We start from the raw sequence: 19841 nt of genomic DNA, 5'->3' as shown, positions 1-19841 counted from the left end.
AAGATCATAGGATCCAAGTAACCATCAGCAATCGAAGATAACATCCAGTTGCAATAAGTAACTCGTTTAGCTTTGTCTGTTTCTTTGAATTCATGCACTACGGTCACACGGAATGGTCGGAAATAGAGCTCTTTTAGTACATGATGGCATGTTGTGCGGGATACACCAACTTGTTGCGATAATCTTCGTATCGATTTCTTGGTGCTTCTCAATATGTTACTGCGAATTCTGTCCATTACCACCGGGGTCTTCACTGTGGGACGCTTCTTCTTCAAAACATTACTAACGGATCCTGTAGTCCTCCATTTGTTATACATCTTTTGAATTGCATTGGTTGTGGGAGGCTTCATACCGACGTATTTCGGCACAAACATTTCTTTAGTCTCTTTAATGGACCCTGTCTTTATGTAAAATTCAACAATATCTATCCGGTGTTCAATTGCAAACTGCACCATTTCTCCGCAAACCTTTGCACAACAATCTCCGCAAACAATCGCTTTGAAACTGTCGAACGCAACTCAACAATTACGTGTGACTTCAAGTAATGCGATATTTCAGTGTAGGCAACTACATTAATCTGATTCCACACATTTATTTGTGAACGCCAGAATGAATGTTAGGCGTACCACTTTTAAGTAGGACACCCAGTATTATCTAAGTGGATAACAAATTGCAGGATCTAAAAACGTCTCTTCAATAAGTCAAATGTTTATACGATTCCCATTCGGTGGAAACCTCCAAAATTTAAAAAAAAGACACTTAACCGTCGAAATACCAAGCAAAACAACATCCACGCAATACCAATGGGGTACATTTTGAACCCCAATGATTTTTTCTTTGTTTCGCGTATAAAAATGACGGTTTTTAAAATAACATACACAGAGTATTTTTATAATGTATTTCCCAAGTTACAGGTATAAATAATATGTAATAAACACCGTCATTTAAATTCATGTTCTATACGTAGCTTTCATGATTTTGAATGATACAATAGAAACAAACTGAGAGAGTATACAACACATTAAATGAAAATGTAGTTGACAAACAAATTTTCTAATGCCCAAAGCACTGCATTTACTTTCATTATTAGAATATAAATGGGGTACATTTTAGACCCCCAGACACAAAAAACTCTTTTTCATACCAAATTTTTCGAGAAAAGTCACCTTTTACTGTTTGTCATTTACATTAAACCAAAAAAATCCCAGTTTCGATACAGCTACAAATATATGCGTGGGGTCCAAAATGTACCTCTTTGATATTCCGAGTAGTGCTTTGTGCACCACGCATTTTATTAAATATTTTACGTTATAATATCACTGAAGATAAAAATAAAATCATTTTATAAAATGTACTATATTCTTAAGACATCAATTGTTATTCTCACATTCCTCTTAGTAGTAATTGTTTTCTAGTGTCGAAGCTACTAGCGTCTGAAATTCAGTTGGAGTTTGAGCGCCAGACCTGAACAGGCATGTTACTAACATGTAAATATTCTGTGAAGTATTTTAGGAATATTAAATGAAATGCATTAAATTATTTGAGATAACCGCTATTTGTTGACAACTCTTGCATAACTAATCTTATTTCACATTGTCAATACGTGTGAACCACCAAACACATACGTGTATATAGTTTCACACTTTCGGGCAAATGTGTGTATGTTTCATGTTCTTTTTGTTAAGTATTTAGTTTATATTATTTTCACCAAGTGCTACTGTACTAACCATTTTCATTGTGGAAAAATTAAATGTCTTTTTTCGGAAACAATAATTAAAATTAATTACCATTTTGTAGCATATTCTTGTTTTTGTATGCATTACCCAGAGCATTTCACCAACTCCTGTTTGTGAAATATTTTTATGTCAGAATCATTAAAAGACAAGCCTTATATTATATATAACCCGTGGCTCCCTTGAGAGGCCAAGACCTAACTACCGACTGCCGGCCTCATTCTCACATGCCTCAGCAGCAGAGGTGAATGATGTGTGGTCAGCACGACGAACCCCCAGTCGTTGTTGTAGGTTTTCATGGCCGGGTTATGATACTCATTCGTAGCTCCCCAATTTCCTCACCATGGTGGGTGGCCACCGGTCCCATACACAGACCGAAATCTCAGGAGAAAAGCTGTTACGGAGACCCGAATCACAGCGCATCCGTTGCCCGAGCCGAAAGCTTGAAGCCTTATGGTGAGGGACAGAAGCTTTGAATTGGTGTTGATTTATCTCGTCTCATAAACTTCTTGTATAAAATTGATTAATACAGTCTGCCTGCAGAAACTCAAGTGCAGGACACAAATGCCCATGTCACTTCGGCCAACACTTAACTGAGGTTGAAGAAGGAAGACCTTACAACATTCTAATGATTAATAAAGTTTCTTTTCTGCTTTATGGTGAGGCCAACAAGGAAAATATTAAATATTTGTATCTATGTAATTTTCATGTGTCTGACAGACCTTTATGTGGCAGGAAGGTTACAGTATGGTGCGGTGTATTCTCGCAAGTCATACCCAGTCTATATGTTTTCCAAGATGAAATTGTTTAGGCATTTGAAGAGCATTCTTTTCAAAACTTATGCTTATCTATCTTAACATGCTCTAACTCTCGAAGATATGTAATATTCTCAATATATACATAGTCTCGTTTCCAGCTGTGTTCTGAATTCCATTTAATATCTCGAATCCTTTCAACCCTTCTCTGTCTAATACGAAGTCAAAATTTCCTCAGCTAAATAGCAGAAATATGATATTAAAATATCCTACTTACACCAAGTTACCTTGTTTACACCGTGTACAATAGTTCGTAGTTCAATATTCTTAGTCAAGTCCTGCCTTATTGTTGTGTTACTATGGGAACTCTGTATTACACACACACACACACACACATGCATTGTGCAATGAGACACGTTCATATTAAATTCATTATGTTTGTCAAATTCTATGTTACAAACAACATATCGTGCAATGAAAACGATCAGGTTACAAAACATTTGACCATTTTTAAAAGGCAAATATGTTTCTATCTTTTAAATAATTAATTTTAGCCTTTTGTAAGAACGTCACGCACCCAAAAGTTTCCTGTACATATTTCGACATTATCCATATCAGGTGCCAGACACACACACGTGTGACTGTCTACTGATATAATGTATTGATCTATAAAATAATTTAAATACTAATCCAAAAAGACAAATAAGGTGGACTCTTCTTAATTCGAATATTTTTCGTGCACCCTTGGAGTTTGAATTAAAAAGAGTATAGTGTATTTCAGTTTGCCCATATCACGACTGGATTACTCACGATGTAGCACATCAGAAAACATCAAAGTTTGGAATGAGATCTCCAATATGATGCTTTGTAAATTCCGTCAGAATTTATAGTTTCGCAGTCAACCTAAACAATATGTACACTAGTGTAAAACAATTGAATGATATCTGAAATATTGACATAAGGCAATAATTTATTGGTCTCAGAACTGATTTGGCAAGGAACCGTATAGTTTGTAGAACGAGCGTTGTTACGAAATTTATTGAAACAAGCTAAAGAAAGCTTATCGATAATTTTGTACTGTCCATCGGTACAGACCGCATTTTCATTTCTTTCAATTCTAAATTTCTTCTGATTGTACAACTTGATTTTCGAGTCGAGTTTCGTGTGACGTCATTGAATGCGATGCCGCCATGTTCGGGTGACTACTTGTAACTGTTATGTTCGCAGAACTTTGTTTTAGTGTAAATTTCACAGCTGTTTGAATTGTGTGTGAGATGTTGTCGGGAACATTGAGCATAATCGAAAACACTGTTTAGCCGTCTGGAAATACTTCTTCATGTGCACAAACTCTTAGCGCAGAAAGTGCCATTTATGGACCGACAGTGATGAGTGAAGAGGTCAGGCAATGGTGCAGAGAGTTTCGCGAAGGGCGTTCAAATGTCCATGACGATGAACGTAGCGGAAGGCCTAGTGTCCTGACGGACGATCTGGTGGAACTCGTTAATGAGAAAGTGCGTTCCAATCGCCGGTTCATAGTACCTGAACTCGCCAAAGAGTTTCCAGAAGTGTATGCGAAAACAGTGCATCGAATTGTGACTGACAACCTGGGGTATCACAAACTGTGTGCGAGGTGGGTACCAAATATGCTGACTGACGCTCACAAAGAGCAAAGAAGGACAGCTGCACGTGATTTTTTGGCCCGCTGGGGGGAGGATGGGGATGACATCTTTTTGCACATAGTGACGGGGGATGAAACGTGGATATCGTATGCCACTGGGGAGTCGAAGCAGCAATGGCGGCATTTTGGTTGTCCTAAAGCGAAGAAATTCTAACAAACACCACCAGTTCACAAAATCCTGGCAACTGTGTTTTGGGACCAAAAGGGTGTGATTTTTTTTGTGGAATTCTTGGAACCAGGACGAACAATTACAACAGAGGTGTATTGCGAAACACTGAATAATCTGCGACGTGCCATCCGAAATCGACGGAGAGGATTGCTACACTCTGGATTTTTTTCTGATCCATGACAACGCCCGCCCACACACAGCTGCTCGTACTGTTGAGACAATTGAAATATTTCGATGGGAACTATTCAATCATCCCCCTTACAGCCCTGTCTGTAGATTCCTTCCAGGTTGCACCATGAAAGAAAACTAGCATCTCTGAGGATGACGCCATATTGAATACCTTACCATAGGGCTGGAACAACGGATACAGCAACAAATTTGCATATCATACATGTCCTTTATTTCATTTGGCATTATACAGTAATTAAATACGTTTGCACACTGAGTAAGATACACAAAAGCCCACATCCGATAGGCTAGCTGAAAAATGTTCTTCCCGCTGCCGCGAGCCGACATGCACCATGCCGCTGTGTTAGTATATCACGCTCCCAGAATTCCGCGTTCTTGCAAGAAGCTCCCAGCGGGAGTAAAATAAAAACAAATGACGAGCGGAAAGCAATACTATACACAATCTTCACATTCTTCCCCCCCTTGGAATGCGCAGCATCCAAACTAAATCATTAAAGTGCAATTGATCTTCCCATCTGGAAGAGGTACAATCTTACTGAGAGCCAGTTCGGTAGACTCCATCCTTGGTGCGAACCACGGCTACACGAACTAAATTGTCTTTCCCTGGAAACACTTCTTCTATAATGCCCATTTTCCAGTATAATGGGGGTAGGTCGTCTTCTTTCAGAAGCACAAGTAGTCCTGGTTGAAGGTTGGGCTGCGTGGTTGTCCACTTCTGACGCTGCTGCATACCATGAAGATAATCTCGGGACCAGTTTCTCCAAATCCTTTGTTGAAACTGTTGAACTCGTTGCCACCTAGAAAGTCTATTTTCCTTGAGTTCAGTTATGTCTGGTTGAGGAAAGGAAGTTCGTGGGCCACCAATAAGAAAGTGCCCTGTAGTGAGGTAATTACATTTTTTATGAGAGTCAGGTAAGGGTGTAAGAGGTCGAGAGTTTAAGCAAGCTTCGATTTGGCACAAAAGAGTTGACAGCTCTTCGTATGTCAGTACAGCATTCTTGGTGACTGTACGAAGATGGTACTTCATGGATTTTATGGCGCTTTCCCAGACACCACCGAATGATGGGCTACGTGGAGGTGAATTTTTCCACTGAAAGTTTTCTTGTGCTGCATACCTTTGAATGTCTTCACTGAATCCTTGCGATTGAAATAGCAATTGAAGTTTCTGAAGTTCATTCTTCGCTCCTTGAAATGTTGTGGCATTATCGGTGATAATGGTGGAACACTTGCCTCGCCTTGCTGTAAAGCGTCCCAATGCTGTTATGAAAGCTTCAGAAGTAAGGTCTGTTACTAGCTCAAGATGTATTGCTCTCGTGGTTAGGCACGTAAAAAGAGCGATGTAGCATTTCTTTGTGATTTTACTCCTGATTGACCCTACTTTGATGACGTATGGTCCGGCATTGTCTATGCCCACATGATTAAATGCCTTGCTAGGTGTAACTCTGATGGATGGGAGCTGTCCCATTAGCTGATGTGCTGCGGATGCCTTCAAACGATAACAAGTTAAACACTGATGAATGATTTGCTTAATAACTTGTCGTATTCTAGGTATCCAGTACCTTTCTCGAATGGATGAGATTAACAATTTGACACGTTCTTTGTAATTATTTACGCGTCGTATTTTTTTTACTTTTAATATTAACTTAATAATACTCAGCGGTGAACGATGAGACTCGGTGAAGTACACAGACTCCGATCAGGTACAGGGATAGCGTTAGGCAAAGACAATATTCACAGCACAGAGAAATAAAACCACATTACTGCAGTATGTATAAACTGAAAGGTTTTATTCTTTATTTATTGCAATTATAATGCAAATACTTGAGACGAAGGCGATGATTTCGCTTTGTCGATGAATTGACTCAATTAAAAGGCATAAACTCAATGCGTGGCTATCGGCAAGCCTATGATCACATAGACCTAGCTTGCGCCCCGAACTACCACACCAAGAGATATGCAATGATAACTGAGCCAATATTTGCTCTTTAGCCTTTTATTTCCAAATTAATCCTTAGGCTAAATTTAATATTTGAATTAGAATGGTTGCAGTATTGTGCATATAGCATATCATCAATGCATGGCTATCGGCGTACCTATGACATATCTTCTACTGGTGACGTCACATAAAAATATGGATCATATCAAATTGGGGTGCTGCGTGCATTAATCGTTCATGCTCTGATGCAATTAGTAGACGAGCGAAGTGACTTTTTGGATGCAAAATGATTTGATGCTTGCTGGTGAATTCCAAGTTGCTATTTTCTAGCCTACCTCCGACACGAAGAATTCCCTGATTATCCAGAAAGGGATGTAAGTCCTTGAGGATACTTTTGTTGGATACTTGCCCTTTGGCAGTGAGATCATAAATCTCTCGATGAAAGAACGAAATTTGTGTCATAACGACGAACGTTTGAGTGGCATCTTCAATGTCAATTGAAGTAAGTGGATCGCATTGTTTGTTACTTGCATTTTTACAATTGCGAATGAATCTTTGACAGAGCGCTACAATCCTTAACACTTTGAAAAATGTAGAAAAATCTGTTATTATTGCCTCTGATTGCAGATGAGACACCAGAGTGGCTACAGGAAGCTTTCGTTGTTCAGGAACATCTTTGTTGTTAAGACTTGTGTCAGATGATGATGATGGCCAGCACGTTTCATTTTCTTGCAACCACGCAGGACCATGAAACCATAGCGAATGATGATGAAGATCTTGAGGTTTAACTCCACGGGAGATTAAATCCGCTGGATTATCCTTGGACGAAACATGTCTGCATTTATAAGTTTGAGTAAATTTTTGAATTTGCGCTACTCTGTTGGATACAAAAGGCTTCCATCTGCTTGCTGGCGATCTGAGCCATGCCAGAACTATTTGTGAATCTGTCCACAAATAAACATTGTCAATATTAAGTCTCAAAATTGGGAGAGTCTTGTTGAGTAATTTGGCCAATAAGACTGAAGTGCACAGTTCCAATCTAGGAAGAGTGGTTTTCTTGATCGGGGCGACCCGTGATTTTGAGCACAGTAAGTGCACTTTGGTGTAACCTTCTTCGTTTGCTGAACGAACATACAAGCAACTGCCATAATTTTTCTCCGATGCATCGGAAAAGCCATGGATTTGTATATTCTTGACACAACCAGGTGTTAGGATGAAACGTGGTATTTGAATTTCACTGATGACTGGTAGCTGAGAATGAAGATGAACCCATTCAACTTGCAGGCTTTCTGGAAGTGGATCATCCCAGTTTATGTTGTGAAGCCACAACTGTTGTAAAAAATACTTATACATTACAGTTACTGGTGAAAGTAGTCCAATTGGATCAAATATCTGGGCAATAAAACTGGCTACTTGAGGGTTGGTTGGTTTGTGTGACATCATGTTAACAGAATTGGCTCCAATGTTAATCATGAAAGTGTCTGCAGAGGGATTCCATGACACTCCTAGAGTTTTAACACCTTCGGTATGAAAATGAATTAGATTTTGAGTCTCTCCCAGTGATTCAGGAATAGCGTTGAGTACTTCAGTGCTGTTGGAGCACCACTTTCGTAAGATGAATCCTCCTCTTTTCAGAAGTTCTGATAGATCTTGATAAAGTTGTAACGCACCTTGCACGCTACTGCTTCCTCCAACGTAATCATCAACATAGAAATCACGCTGCAACACTTGAGATGCGTGTGGGAAGTTAACTGCTTCATCTTCGGCTAACTGCTTCAGACATCTGGTTGCTAAAAATGCACTTGATGCAAGCCCATACGAGACCGTATTCAATTGAAATACTGTTATGAGTTCCTGAGGAGAGTTTCTCCAGAGAATGCATTGCAGTAGCCTGGCATCTGGATGTATGTGTATCATTCTATACATTTTTGCTACATCAGAAACCAATGCCACCTTGTGAGTTCGAAATCTCAGAACAATGGAAAACAAATCTTCCTGTATGGTAGGTCCAACCATTTGTATGCTATTTATTGATTCACCGCTTGTTGATGGCGAACTCCCATCAAAGACAACACGTATTTTCATTGTACTGGAATCCTTGAAAACACAATGATGCGGAATGAAAAATTTTGTGCAGTCATTTGTTTGTACATCATTTAAATTTCCTATGGGCTCCATGTGTCCCAACTGGCAATATTCTTGCATAAATTCTGTATAATCAGCCTTTAATAGGGGTTGACGTTGAAGCCTCGTTTCTAATTGGTGAAATCGAGTTAATGCAGAGTGTGAGGAGTCACCTAACACTGTACGATCCTTAGATAATGGCAGCCTGACCGTATAACTGCAACTTTCATCTCGTGTTACATTTCGCTGAAAATGTTGCTCGCTAGCAATTTCTCCTGGTGATTGCAGTTTCGTATGATCTCCTCTATGATCCAAAACTGTTGGAGTTGCGAGCTGAGAGAATCTTCCTTTCTCGTGAAAAATGACCTAGTAATACTGTTGCTAGAAGATGTTGCTGGAATCTTCCCTGCAATAATCCATCCAAACTCTGTGTCTTGAAGAATGGGGAAATTTCCTGGTTTTGTTCTCTTTTCAGGCTTCATGACGGTAAAGAAAACCTCTGCACCAAGCAGAATCTGTATTTTGCCCGGCGAACAAAAGCTTGGGTCTGCTAAACGAATATCTGTTGGAATGTTCCATTCAGATACATCAAACTTTTCTGAAGGCATTAGTCCTGTAATGGTTGGCAACACTGAGCACGAAATACTTGTCGTAAAATTTGTATTATTAGATCTCAGACCGATCTCTACTGAATGACTCGATTCAGCTGACGAATTGTTGATTCCCTGAATGAGAACTCGATGCTTTACCTTTCTAAGACGATTACTTTGAACAACATCTTCAACAATGAAATTATTCTGACACGCCGCGTCCGAAAGAGCACGACAATTGACCCAATTGCCCGCTATATCTTGTACTTGAACAATTGCCGTAGCAAGTAACACCTGTGACGCGCTTTTCTGCTTAATTGAACAATAAGAAACCTGAGATGTATGATCTGAATGCTGTGAAGAATCGCTTGTATTCTTTACCATCGATGTGTTCACGTGACCCCCAGATGACATTTCACGCTGCTGGTTTACATTGGATGTACCTTCTTCTACATGAAGTAAAGTACTATGCTTCTGTTTACATCGCTTGCACACTCCATATTTACACTGTGCCGAAACGTGATTGTTGCTGCTAAGACAGTTAAAACATACGCGATTTTCACGTAAAAATTTATACTTTTGTGAAATAGAAGCTTTCTTAAAGGCTTCACACTAAAATAAGCGATGTTTGTTTGCTTTACAAAACATGCACAATGAAGAATCTGTTGTTACATATGACTTCGAAGATTGTTGACATTTAGCACTGTACTGTTTGTGCATATTTGTAGATTATTTTGTTGCTACCTTGTTACCTTCACTCGTAACTGGATTAATCCTTTCAAGAGCCTGGCATCTGTGCTCTAGAAAACTAAAGAGCTGATCTAATGTGCTAAATTCAGTATCATTACTTTCTAGTTCAAATGCTCTTCTCGTTGCAGGATCGAGATTTGAAACAAGATGCTGAACTAAATTTTTTCAGTTAACGACGTGTCGTCAACTATCATTTTGAGCGCTGAAATAGAGCTAACTGCAGTGTTTGTAAATGCACGAAGTTCCTGACAATTCTCCTTTACAACTGGATTGATATGTAAAATATCATTTACATGTGAGCCTGCAATCAATCTTTTGTTGTCGTATCGCTCATTGAGTTGCTCCCAAGCAATAGCGTAATTTGCTTCCGTCATTGGCAAATTTTGAATTAGATGTAAGGCCTCGCCTTTCAACGATACACGCAAATACTGAAACTTCTGAACATTTGAAATATCTACATTGTCGTGTAGAGTCCAGCGCAGATATTTCTGCCGTGCGATGCGAAACAACTAAAGAAGCAGTGTTGCTAATGGAGCAGATAGAAAAATCGCTGCAGTGCGCCGATCCACAGCTGTTACGTACAACAATAAAATTAGAGAATTCAGGTCTATCTAACGTTGAGTTTTAAACGTCATGCATTATACCAGGACTAGGATTAATATGTAGAGTGCGATACGCGGTGGTATTGTCCAATGTCCCCGACGCCATGCTCTCGCAAACAATCCTCATACGCCTGGTTACGATGCATCGAAGCCCAACACCTACATTGTCTACTGGGATGTCAACAACTTGTATGGTCATTCCATGTCGCAGTGTCTTCCCATCGGCGGCTACGAATGGATGAACGAAGAGGAACTCTCCTCCGAGGATTTTCTCAACTGGACCGAAAATAACGAATGGGGCTCTTTCTTGGAAGTGGATCTCGATTATCCCGAAACGCTTCACGAGAAACATCACGGATTGGCCCTGGCCCCCACCAAAGAGAAGCCACCTGGAGGATCGGAGCCAAAACTAATACTAAGCGTGGAGAACAAGAGGAATTATGTTCTCCACTACAGACTCCTCCAATTTTACGTGAGTCATGGGTTGCACCTGAAGAAAATACATAGAGGATTGAAGTTTGTACAGAGTAAGTGGCTGGAACCGTACATAGCCGAGAACACACAACGCAGAGCGCAATCAACATCCCCTGCAGACAAGGATCTGTACAAACTATTCAACAACGCCATCTACGCAAGACGATGGAGAACGTGCGCAATTACATCGACGCAACGTTGGTCACGGACGAAAAGAAATTCGAGAAGATTGTCGCGTCCCCCCACTTCAAAAACTTCACCCTTTTCGACGAGAATCTGATATTCGTCGAGAAGAACAAGAAGCAAGTGATGCTCAACAAACCGATTGCCATAGGTGCCACAGTCCTTGAACTCTCTAAATTGCACATGTACCAATCCTACTACGATCAGTTTCAAGCCTTTTATGGAGATAACATTGTGTTCGCGCCCGTCATCCAACAAGAAGACACTTTTCTTGTTTCGGCCGCTGTTTGTAGCATATCCAGGAAGGTATGGTGCTGTAGGTAGACTAATACACATAAATGAAACACTCAATTACATCGACATGATGTATTCGTCGCAAAGTATACATTATTTGCAGCCAACCTGCAATACAACTCTAGTACAGCGTCGCTTCTCTCCTCACACACTCTTCACTCTCTCACTTTCAGTAAGCACTAGTGTTCAGAGAATAACGTGGCGGCCATCTTGGCTCCAAAAGCATAAGGTACGGAACATACCGCCCACCTTGAAATGATTAATTTCAACACTTTACAAAATACACAATATAGAACACAGTTTTGATGAACAAATGTAAATTGAATGCAATTTTCCCAAAATTTCCTACTGAAAATGACAACACAAAACTAAAAAGAAATTGAACAAACTAATGATTGCCTTTTATGCATAAATTTGAAAGTTTAAGTTCTTTCTCATTGGTGTTCAACTTCACTCACTGGTAAAAGGGACAGCTTCACTGCTGGCCTCTTGTAGGTTCCTTCACTGGTTCTCACTGTTGCTGCTCTAACCAATTCATCTTCACCTGGATGAACGTTGATTACTCTGCCAAGTCTCCACTGTTGAGGTGCAAGTAAATCATCTCTGACCACAACCAAGTCATCGGCCTGTAGATTCCGTTGCTCCCTTCTCCACTTAGGACGTTGTTGTAACTGAGAAAGGTAGTCCCTACACCATCTGCGCCAGAAATGCTGTGTCAGCCCTTGCACGAGCTGCCACTTCGACAGTCTGTTCACTTTCATTGTAGCAAAGTCCCTATCTGGAGTAGCTATCAATGCATCTCCTATTAAGAAATGGCCTGGAGTAAGTGCCTGCATGTCGTTGGGATCACTGGATAGAACAGTTAACGGTCTGGAATTCAAACATGTTTCTATTTGTGTTAATACTGTATACAATTCCTCAAAGGTAAGTAGGGCATTCCCCACAACTCTTTTGAGGTGGTATTTAACTGATTTGACACCACTCTCCCACAACCCTCCTGCATGAGGATTACGAGGAACATTAAAATGCCACTGGATGCCTAAGCTGCTTAGAGCACTTGAAATAGTTTCATTGTGCTTTGGTTGTTTTGCCAATCTCATGAATTCCTTTAACTCTCTATTAGCGCCAACAAACGTTGTTCCACAATCACTGTAAATATTACTGGGTTTTCCACGACGAGATACAAATCTCCGAAGTGCAGCCAAAAACGTCTCTGTAGTACCACTGCTCACTATTTCTAAATGAACTGCTTTCGTTGCGAAACAAACAAATAAGGCAATATAACCCTTATAATGCTTACGAGAGCGTCCAACCATTTCCTTCAACAGTATGGGCCCTGCATAATCCACACCACAGTTTATAAATGGACGAGAAGGATTGATCCTAGATTCTGGTAAGCTACCCATTAATTGTTCCCCAGCTTGTGTACAAAAGCGATGACAAGTTACACATTTCTTCACAATGTTACGCACTGTATCTCGCCCTCTCAGTATCCAGAATGTTCGTTGCAATGAGGACAACACTAACTGAGGACCAGCATGAAGATTAAGTAAATGTTCATTTTTAATTAATAAGTGAGTCAATTTGTGCTTTGCAGGTAGCAACATTGGATGTTTATGGTCCACTGTTATTCTTGCTTTGTGTAGCCTCCCTCCAACACGAATGACACCTGCCTCATCAACAAAAGGAGCCAAACACAATAACATGCTTTTTGTTGGCAGAGGAATTTTAGCTTGTAAACAATGTAATTCTGCTTTGAATTCAATTTTCTGAGCTTGTTTTACAAGAGAGGTCGTTGCTGTCACAAGCTCTTTAGTTGTCAATGCTCCTTGCCTTCTCGGATTCACTGACTGACGAGTATTGAATACAAATCGTTGGATCCATGCCATTATTCTCTGCATTTTAGATAAGCTTGAATATCTACTGATCAGATCCTTTTCTACTGTAATGTACATAACTGTAATGGCAATCTTCTTCTCTTCTTTTGTAACTTCTTCCAAAATTTCGTTGCTTGTCTCATGATGATCAAACGTTGCCAATGAAGTTGCTCGTAAGAACTCTGGTCCCGCCCACCATAACTCACACTGAGCTAAGGCTGAAGCACTGATACCTCTTGTAGCAAGATCTGCAGGATTTGATTTTCCCATGATGTGTGACCATTGTTCACGACGAAGACTCTCCTGCACTTCTGCCACTCGATTTGCTACAAATGTTTTCCACCTGCTTGGTGTTGAGGATAACCAAGCAAGCACAATGGTAGAATCAGTCCACACACATGCATCTTCCAATTTGTAGGATAGTGCATTGGAGATTACTACGAGCAATCTTGTCAATAAAACTTCCGCTGATAGTTCTAGCCTTGGTAGAGACATTTGCTTGATTGGAGCCACCTTAGTCTTTGCTCCTACCAACCTCACTTCAACATGACCATCGACATAAACTGAGCGAAGGTACACTACCGCACAGTATGCTTGTTGTGATGCATCAAAGAAACCCACTAATTGACAAGCAATAGCATTTGCAGATACAATAGCACGTTTGATTTGTAATTGTTGCAGTACAGGAAGTTCACTACAAAAATGTAGCCACAGTTCGCATGTTTCCACGGATAATGCCTCATCCCAGCCCAACTTTTCTTTCCACAATTCGTGAATAAGTATTTTTGCTTGTATGACTGTTGGGGATAAGAAACCAAGAGGATCAAACAACTTTGCAATGTCAGATAACAATAGTCTTTTCGTCAATGTGTGACGTTTTGGTGGTAAAGTCACAAGAAAAGTGAAGTGGTCAGCACCAGGATGCCACCTTAGACCTAACGTTTTCACAAGTTCACTGCAATGTATATCTAAAAGCACATTAGTTTCTCTTAACTCTACAGGTACTGCTTCCAACACTTGTGGCTCACTAGAGGACCATTTACGTAACTCAAAACCACCCTTTACTAGCAACTGTATCAATTGTGACTGCAATTCGATAGCTTCTTCCACATTGCTGGCACCAGATACCAAATCGTCAACATAAAAATCATTTAATAACACTGGGGCTGCTAATGGAAATGCATTCGCCCACACCCCCTATACGCCTTCATGGCGTGGTGCTATGCACAGGGGAACACTTTACCTTTTTATTCATTTCATCAATAGCCAATTGCTGAAGACACTTAGTTGCAAGATAAGGTGCACTGGAAGTCCCATACGTCACCGTGAGTAGCCTATAGTCCCTTATCAATTCTTTAGGATTGTCGCGCCACACTATTCGCTGAAAGTCTGTATCTGATGGATGAATCAATATTTGTCTATACATTTTGGAAATGTCTGCACACAAAGGAATTTGATGTTTCCTGAACCTGAGTAGCAATGGAGAGATATCACCTTGCAATTTTGGCCCAACTTGAAGCTTATCGTTGAGACTAATCCCTGTTGAAGTCACTGAACTGGCATCAAAAACTACACGAAGAGGTGTACTGGTGGAATTTGGATTGATTACAGCATGATGCGGTAAATAGAAACTATCACATGGCTTCTTTTTCACTTCACTTGCAGGAACAGGCTCCATATGTCCCAAGTCTAAATATTCATGCATGAATTCTGAGTACTTCTGATGAAAAACAGGAGACCTTGCAAACTTCCGTTCCATTTGCTGTAATCTCGCCATCGCTGTTTCACGAGAGTATCCTAAGGGAGGACTGTCTTCCTTGAATGGAAGGCTCACACTGAACTTATTGTTTTCTCGAACATGAGTCACCGAAAAGTGCTCTTCACATTGTATCTCCTCTACCTCCCAGAACTGGCGAAGTGCACTATCAAGACTACAAGATGCATGAAATGATGCTACTGCCCTTACCTTGGGAAAGTCCACATTGCCACAAAGAATCCAACCAAGAACAGTAGGGGAGACCGGGGTAATTAGAACAGGAAACAGCCTGTAGAAGTTCCACTGTAAATTACTCAGAAAGTTACTGATGGATTTTTTAAAAATTTCTACCAATTAAAAGGACATCTTTTGCATATTTTTTGAAAAAAATAATGACCATACCTGCCTTGCAAATACTTGTCCAAAAAAAAAAAATTGTCATGACACCATAAAATTGTTCCAATTACCCCATTTGGGGTTAATGGAACATAAGTTAGAAATTTCAACTGAATAGCTTTAGATTGCTGTTGGGGTAATACGAACATCATATATAAATGTCCCATTTACCCTGCAAATTTGAACACAATAGCTCTACTTCTTCTGGAGTTATCAATGCTTGTTTAAATAAAATCCCAAGTTAACGTCTTTTTTTCATAAAGTTCAATTTCCCAGCTGTGAAGCAAATATGTGTGAATGAAAATCAGTGTTCTATGATTTATTTGAAAGGTTACAGGCCATTCTACAATGTAGTAAAGAAAAAACTTCTAATAGTTACATGTACAATCTAGTATACCCAAGCGAAATCAAGCAAATTATGCAATGTTCTAATAACCCATTTGCAGAAATTTTTGGGGTAATAAGAACTTTGCTTATAAAAACCAGGCAAATTGCCCATAGACAACCAAACTCACATGAAATGATGTGTGCCCTTATGTTTTATTATAGGGGTGAAGACAATTTTGAAAGGGTTCTTTCATTCACATCCAGTATATGCAGAAGCAGAGAAACACCAAGCATGCGTCACATCATTTTTGCAGGTGTATAATAAATGTCAAATAAAACTTACTTTTGTGTAGTTATTCCAATAACAAATTTTCTGCATGTAGGTTTAGTGTAGGTACATAGATATGAAATGTTATTACACCAGTCTTTTCGTTTTAAATTATTCTACATTAACATGTTCCAATAACCCCATGTTCCAATTACCCCGGTCTCCCCTACGTAGTGCAGTAGGTGTTCCCTTTGGCCCAACACGTTTGCCACTTTGCATAAGGAAAGGAAACAAATCTGCTCCAAGTAAAATGTCCACCGGTTCCATCACATAAAACCTTGGATCTGCCAACTTCAGTCCTTGAATATGTGTCCACTTCCTGAAGTCTGGTAAAGGTTCCCTGGGAATGTTTCCTGTTATTTTAGGTAGTACGATTGCCCTTGTGGTGAATGTTTTCCTTCTGCTACTGGGTTGGAATTGTAGATTCACTACTGCACTGCCTACACCTACACCCGTTGCTGTAATCCCATTCACAGTGACGTCTGCCTTATGCTGACGTAAGCCTAACGTTTGCACACAGCGTGAGGTCACAAAGGAAGTCTCTGAGGCACAGTCCAGGAGCGCACGAACTGGTTGATAAACACCATCTCTTCCCAGCACATACACAACTGCAGTGGATAGCAACACTGGCTTTAGTCCCTTGTCTCCTTCTCCAGCTACATGAGAAGAAACTTCTTGGGGGGAAGTTGTTGTTTCACTTAAGTCATTCTGCTTATAATAGTGTAACAATGTATGATGCTTTTTATTGCAAACGCGGCACGCCCCTGAGTCACATACCGATGCCCTATGATGACTTTGAATGCAATTATAACACAAACCCTTTTCTCTAACAAATTTCATTCTGTCCATTACCGAAAGGCTTTTGAAGTCTTTGCACTTGTATAGCGCATGATGCAGTTTACATTTTTCACAGGTATCATCTGACACTGCATGATACACACCCTTGAACTGGGAGCTATTGTGAGTCGACTGCTTCAATCTCTGAGCACTGAGATTTGAAGCTGATAATGCACGAGAACGCTGATCAAGAAAGTCACTCACCTCCTGAAACGTAGGCAACTCGGTTGTCTTTAATGAAAGTTCCCATTGTTGTCTAGTATCACTGTCCATTTTTTCTGTCACATGAAATACTAGGATAGGATCCCAATGTTCTATGGGAATGTCCATCATTTTCAACACGCGAACACACTCGGTAGTTGTGTCTAACAGGCTACGTAAGGCTGCTGCGGATTCACGTTGCACTTTGGGTTGCCCGACTAAACGCTTGATTGTGTCCATAACAATTTCCCGTTTGTTTTGATAACGCGAATTTAGAATGTTCCACGCCTCTGCATAGTTATCATCAGTCACCGACATGGACTGGATAAGCAATGCAGGTTGCCCCTTTAACGAAGCTTTCAAATACTGTAGCTTTTGCGCACTGGATAACTGTTTGTTTTTGTCCACCGACGCGATAAACAAATCACGGAAAGAAAGCCACTCTTGTAATTGTCCCGTGAACACAGGCAGCGTGAGCTTCGGGAGACGCACTTCACTTGTTCGTGCTTCTGTCGATGACGTCACCGTAGCTTGAGTCTGTTGCTGCTGCAACGAACAAAGCCTGCACATGGTTGCATCCAAACGGTCTTGAATACAACCGATTTCACAGTCATAACTCTCAAAAGTTGCATCATCACACGCACTAGCCAGGTCTAATAATAACTGTTTACAATCGTCAGTTAATTGTTTGGCTTTGTTTACCGATAACGCGATCGTCACATTGTCCAGTAAACCCGCGTTCACTTTATTCTCAAGGCGAGTAACTTCTCGCTTGAGCACAGTCTTTGCTGCCGATATGGCTTCCATGTTTATTGAGTTGCGCACGGATTGTTGTTGTCCAAACTACAATGCACACACGAAACACTTCCTGGCACTACAAAAGGTGCACTGAAATTGGTTACACGTAGCAAACAGTATGTCAATGTATTTATTCACAGTTCACGAATGCACGCTAACACAAAAGTTCAACACAACGAATGCTGATCACAGGCAACATCCGGCACAAGGAGGACCATGTTCGCGCCCGTCATCCAACAAGAAGACACTTTTCTTGTTTCGGCCGCTGTTTGTAGCATATCCAGGAAGGTATGGTGCTGTAGGTAGACTAATACACATAAATGAAACACTCAATTACATTGACATGATGTATTCGTCGCAAAGTATACATTATTTGCAGCCAACCTGCAATACAACTCTAGTACAGCGTTGCTTCTCTCCTCACAGACTCTTCACTCTCTCACTTTCAGTAAGCACTAGTGTTCAGAGAATAACGTGGCGGCCATCTTGGCTCCAAAAGCATAAGGTACGGAACACATTGAAATATGTTACATTGACACGGATAGCTTCGTTTTTCTAATCTAAACACCCAACCTACAACATAATCTGAATTCGATGAAGCATCTTTTTGATTTTAGTAATTTACCATCAGGCCATCACTTGCATTCGACAGAAAATAAAATGACGATTGGAAAATACAAAGATGAAGTTGGCGGGAAGTACATCAGCGAATTTGCGGGCCTTCGTGCCAAAATGTACTGCGTCAAGATTGCAGATAAGAAAGAGATCAGGAAAGCAAAGGGGGTGGGAAAAACAAGCACTGGTAAATTCACCATGGAAGACTACAAAGAATGCCTGTTTCAAGGTAAAAGAAAACTCAGCACCGATCATCGCATTGCGAATACATTACACGAACTGTACACGACGCGCGTAACCAAGGTAGCATTGGATGCCAGAGACAACAAGTTACGTGTTCTTGATTGTCAGATCCACACAAGAGAGTGGGGCCACTGCAATGGAAGCGACAAATGTGACGTGTGTGCACTCCAACCGCATAGCCATGAAGTTCACTGTCTTCTTCCGTCTTGCCTTCTCCAAAAACATAGAGAGGTAAAGAGTAAAGGGCCTCAGGCGATGAAAAAGTGGAAGTCGTTACGCTCGCTCTAACGAGGCTCATTAAATTCAACTCTTACCTTTTTTTTTCTTTCATCATGATCTAATGACATAATTACATGTTCGAGTCTTTTGAATTGCATCGCTGCAGAGAAAACCTTCTCTTTTTTTATTCGATCTACAAGGGCACACCATAGAAATTTTTATTTTAAATAACTACCAAGGACAATGAATCTCTTTGGTTTCCGAAAGCAAACAAACATGGAAACTGTACACCGCACGACAGATCATGAATTTCTACCTTCCATGTTATCTAAACTCAACGGTCTACTGATTATTCACCTTAACAGCATTTGGACGAAATTCGATGAGGACGTGGGCAAGATTTTTTACGTCTTTAACAACAATTTAAATTTCTACGAGATTCCGATCGGCGGAAAATTTCGGATCACCGTGAATCCGGAGAACGCAGGCGAAATCAAAATTTCTACCGCCAAGAACATTTTTCGAATGAAGCACGACAAGATGCTTTCTAACATGGCGTACGATGTTTCAGCAGGCGATTATCTTTACGTTCAACTCCTCGGAGATTACGACAAACTCATTCCTCTCTTCGTAGAATTACGAATCACCTATCCTATTATAAATAACCATAATGCCTAACGACATTTTCGGCCACACCAAGCGTGTAGACCACGCAGAAGAGATTCTCATGCTCGACGTTCGAGTTAAAAAGTTGAGGAGCGATTTTA

General features: G+C 40.4%; 2 protein-coding genes across 2 annotated transcripts; both read right to left on the bottom strand.

The window, feature by feature from the left end:
- Positions 1-5056: 5056 nt before the first annotated feature.
- Positions 5057-5989, bottom strand: LOC145998292 (uncharacterized). The gene has a single exon (XM_083134695.1). The coding sequence runs from the start codon at positions 5987-5989 to the stop codon at positions 5057-5059; it is 933 nt and encodes a 310-aa protein (XP_082990821.1).
- A 5922-nt stretch (positions 5990-11911) lies between these two features.
- Positions 11912-18006, bottom strand: LOC145998291 (uncharacterized). Its single transcript, XM_083134694.1, has 2 exons — positions 16317-18006; positions 11912-14151 (listed from the first exon to the last, which is right to left on the bottom strand). The coding sequence occupies exons 1-2, from the start codon at positions 18004-18006 to the stop codon at positions 11912-11914; spliced, it is 3930 nt and encodes a 1309-aa protein (XP_082990820.1).
- Positions 18007-19841: the final 1835 nt, after the last annotated feature.

Source organism: Lepisma saccharinum, chromosome 14 (assembly GCF_977018435.1).
Source record: "Lepisma saccharinum chromosome 14, izLepSacc3.1, whole genome shotgun sequence".
Classification (NCBI taxonomy): domain Eukaryota; kingdom Metazoa; phylum Arthropoda; class Insecta; order Zygentoma; family Lepismatidae; genus Lepisma; species Lepisma saccharinum.
This window is presented reverse-complemented; position numbering and strand designations above follow the sequence as displayed.

What these genes read in the sequence shown, in the direction of transcription:
- LOC145998291 (XM_083134694.1), bottom strand. Translation starts at nt 18,006, where the DNA reads ATGGAAGCCATATCGGCAGCAAAGACTGTGCTCAAGCGAGAAGTTACT. An exon ending in ACTACGTAGGGGAGACCGGG is followed by an intron (nt 14,152 to 16,316) that starts GTAATTGGAACA and finishes TATCCCCAACAG; the next exon opens with TCATACAAGCAAAAATACTT.
- LOC145998292 (XM_083134695.1), bottom strand. Translation starts at nt 5,989, where the DNA reads ATGGGACAGCTCCCATCCATCAGAGTTACACCTAGCAAGGCATTTAAT.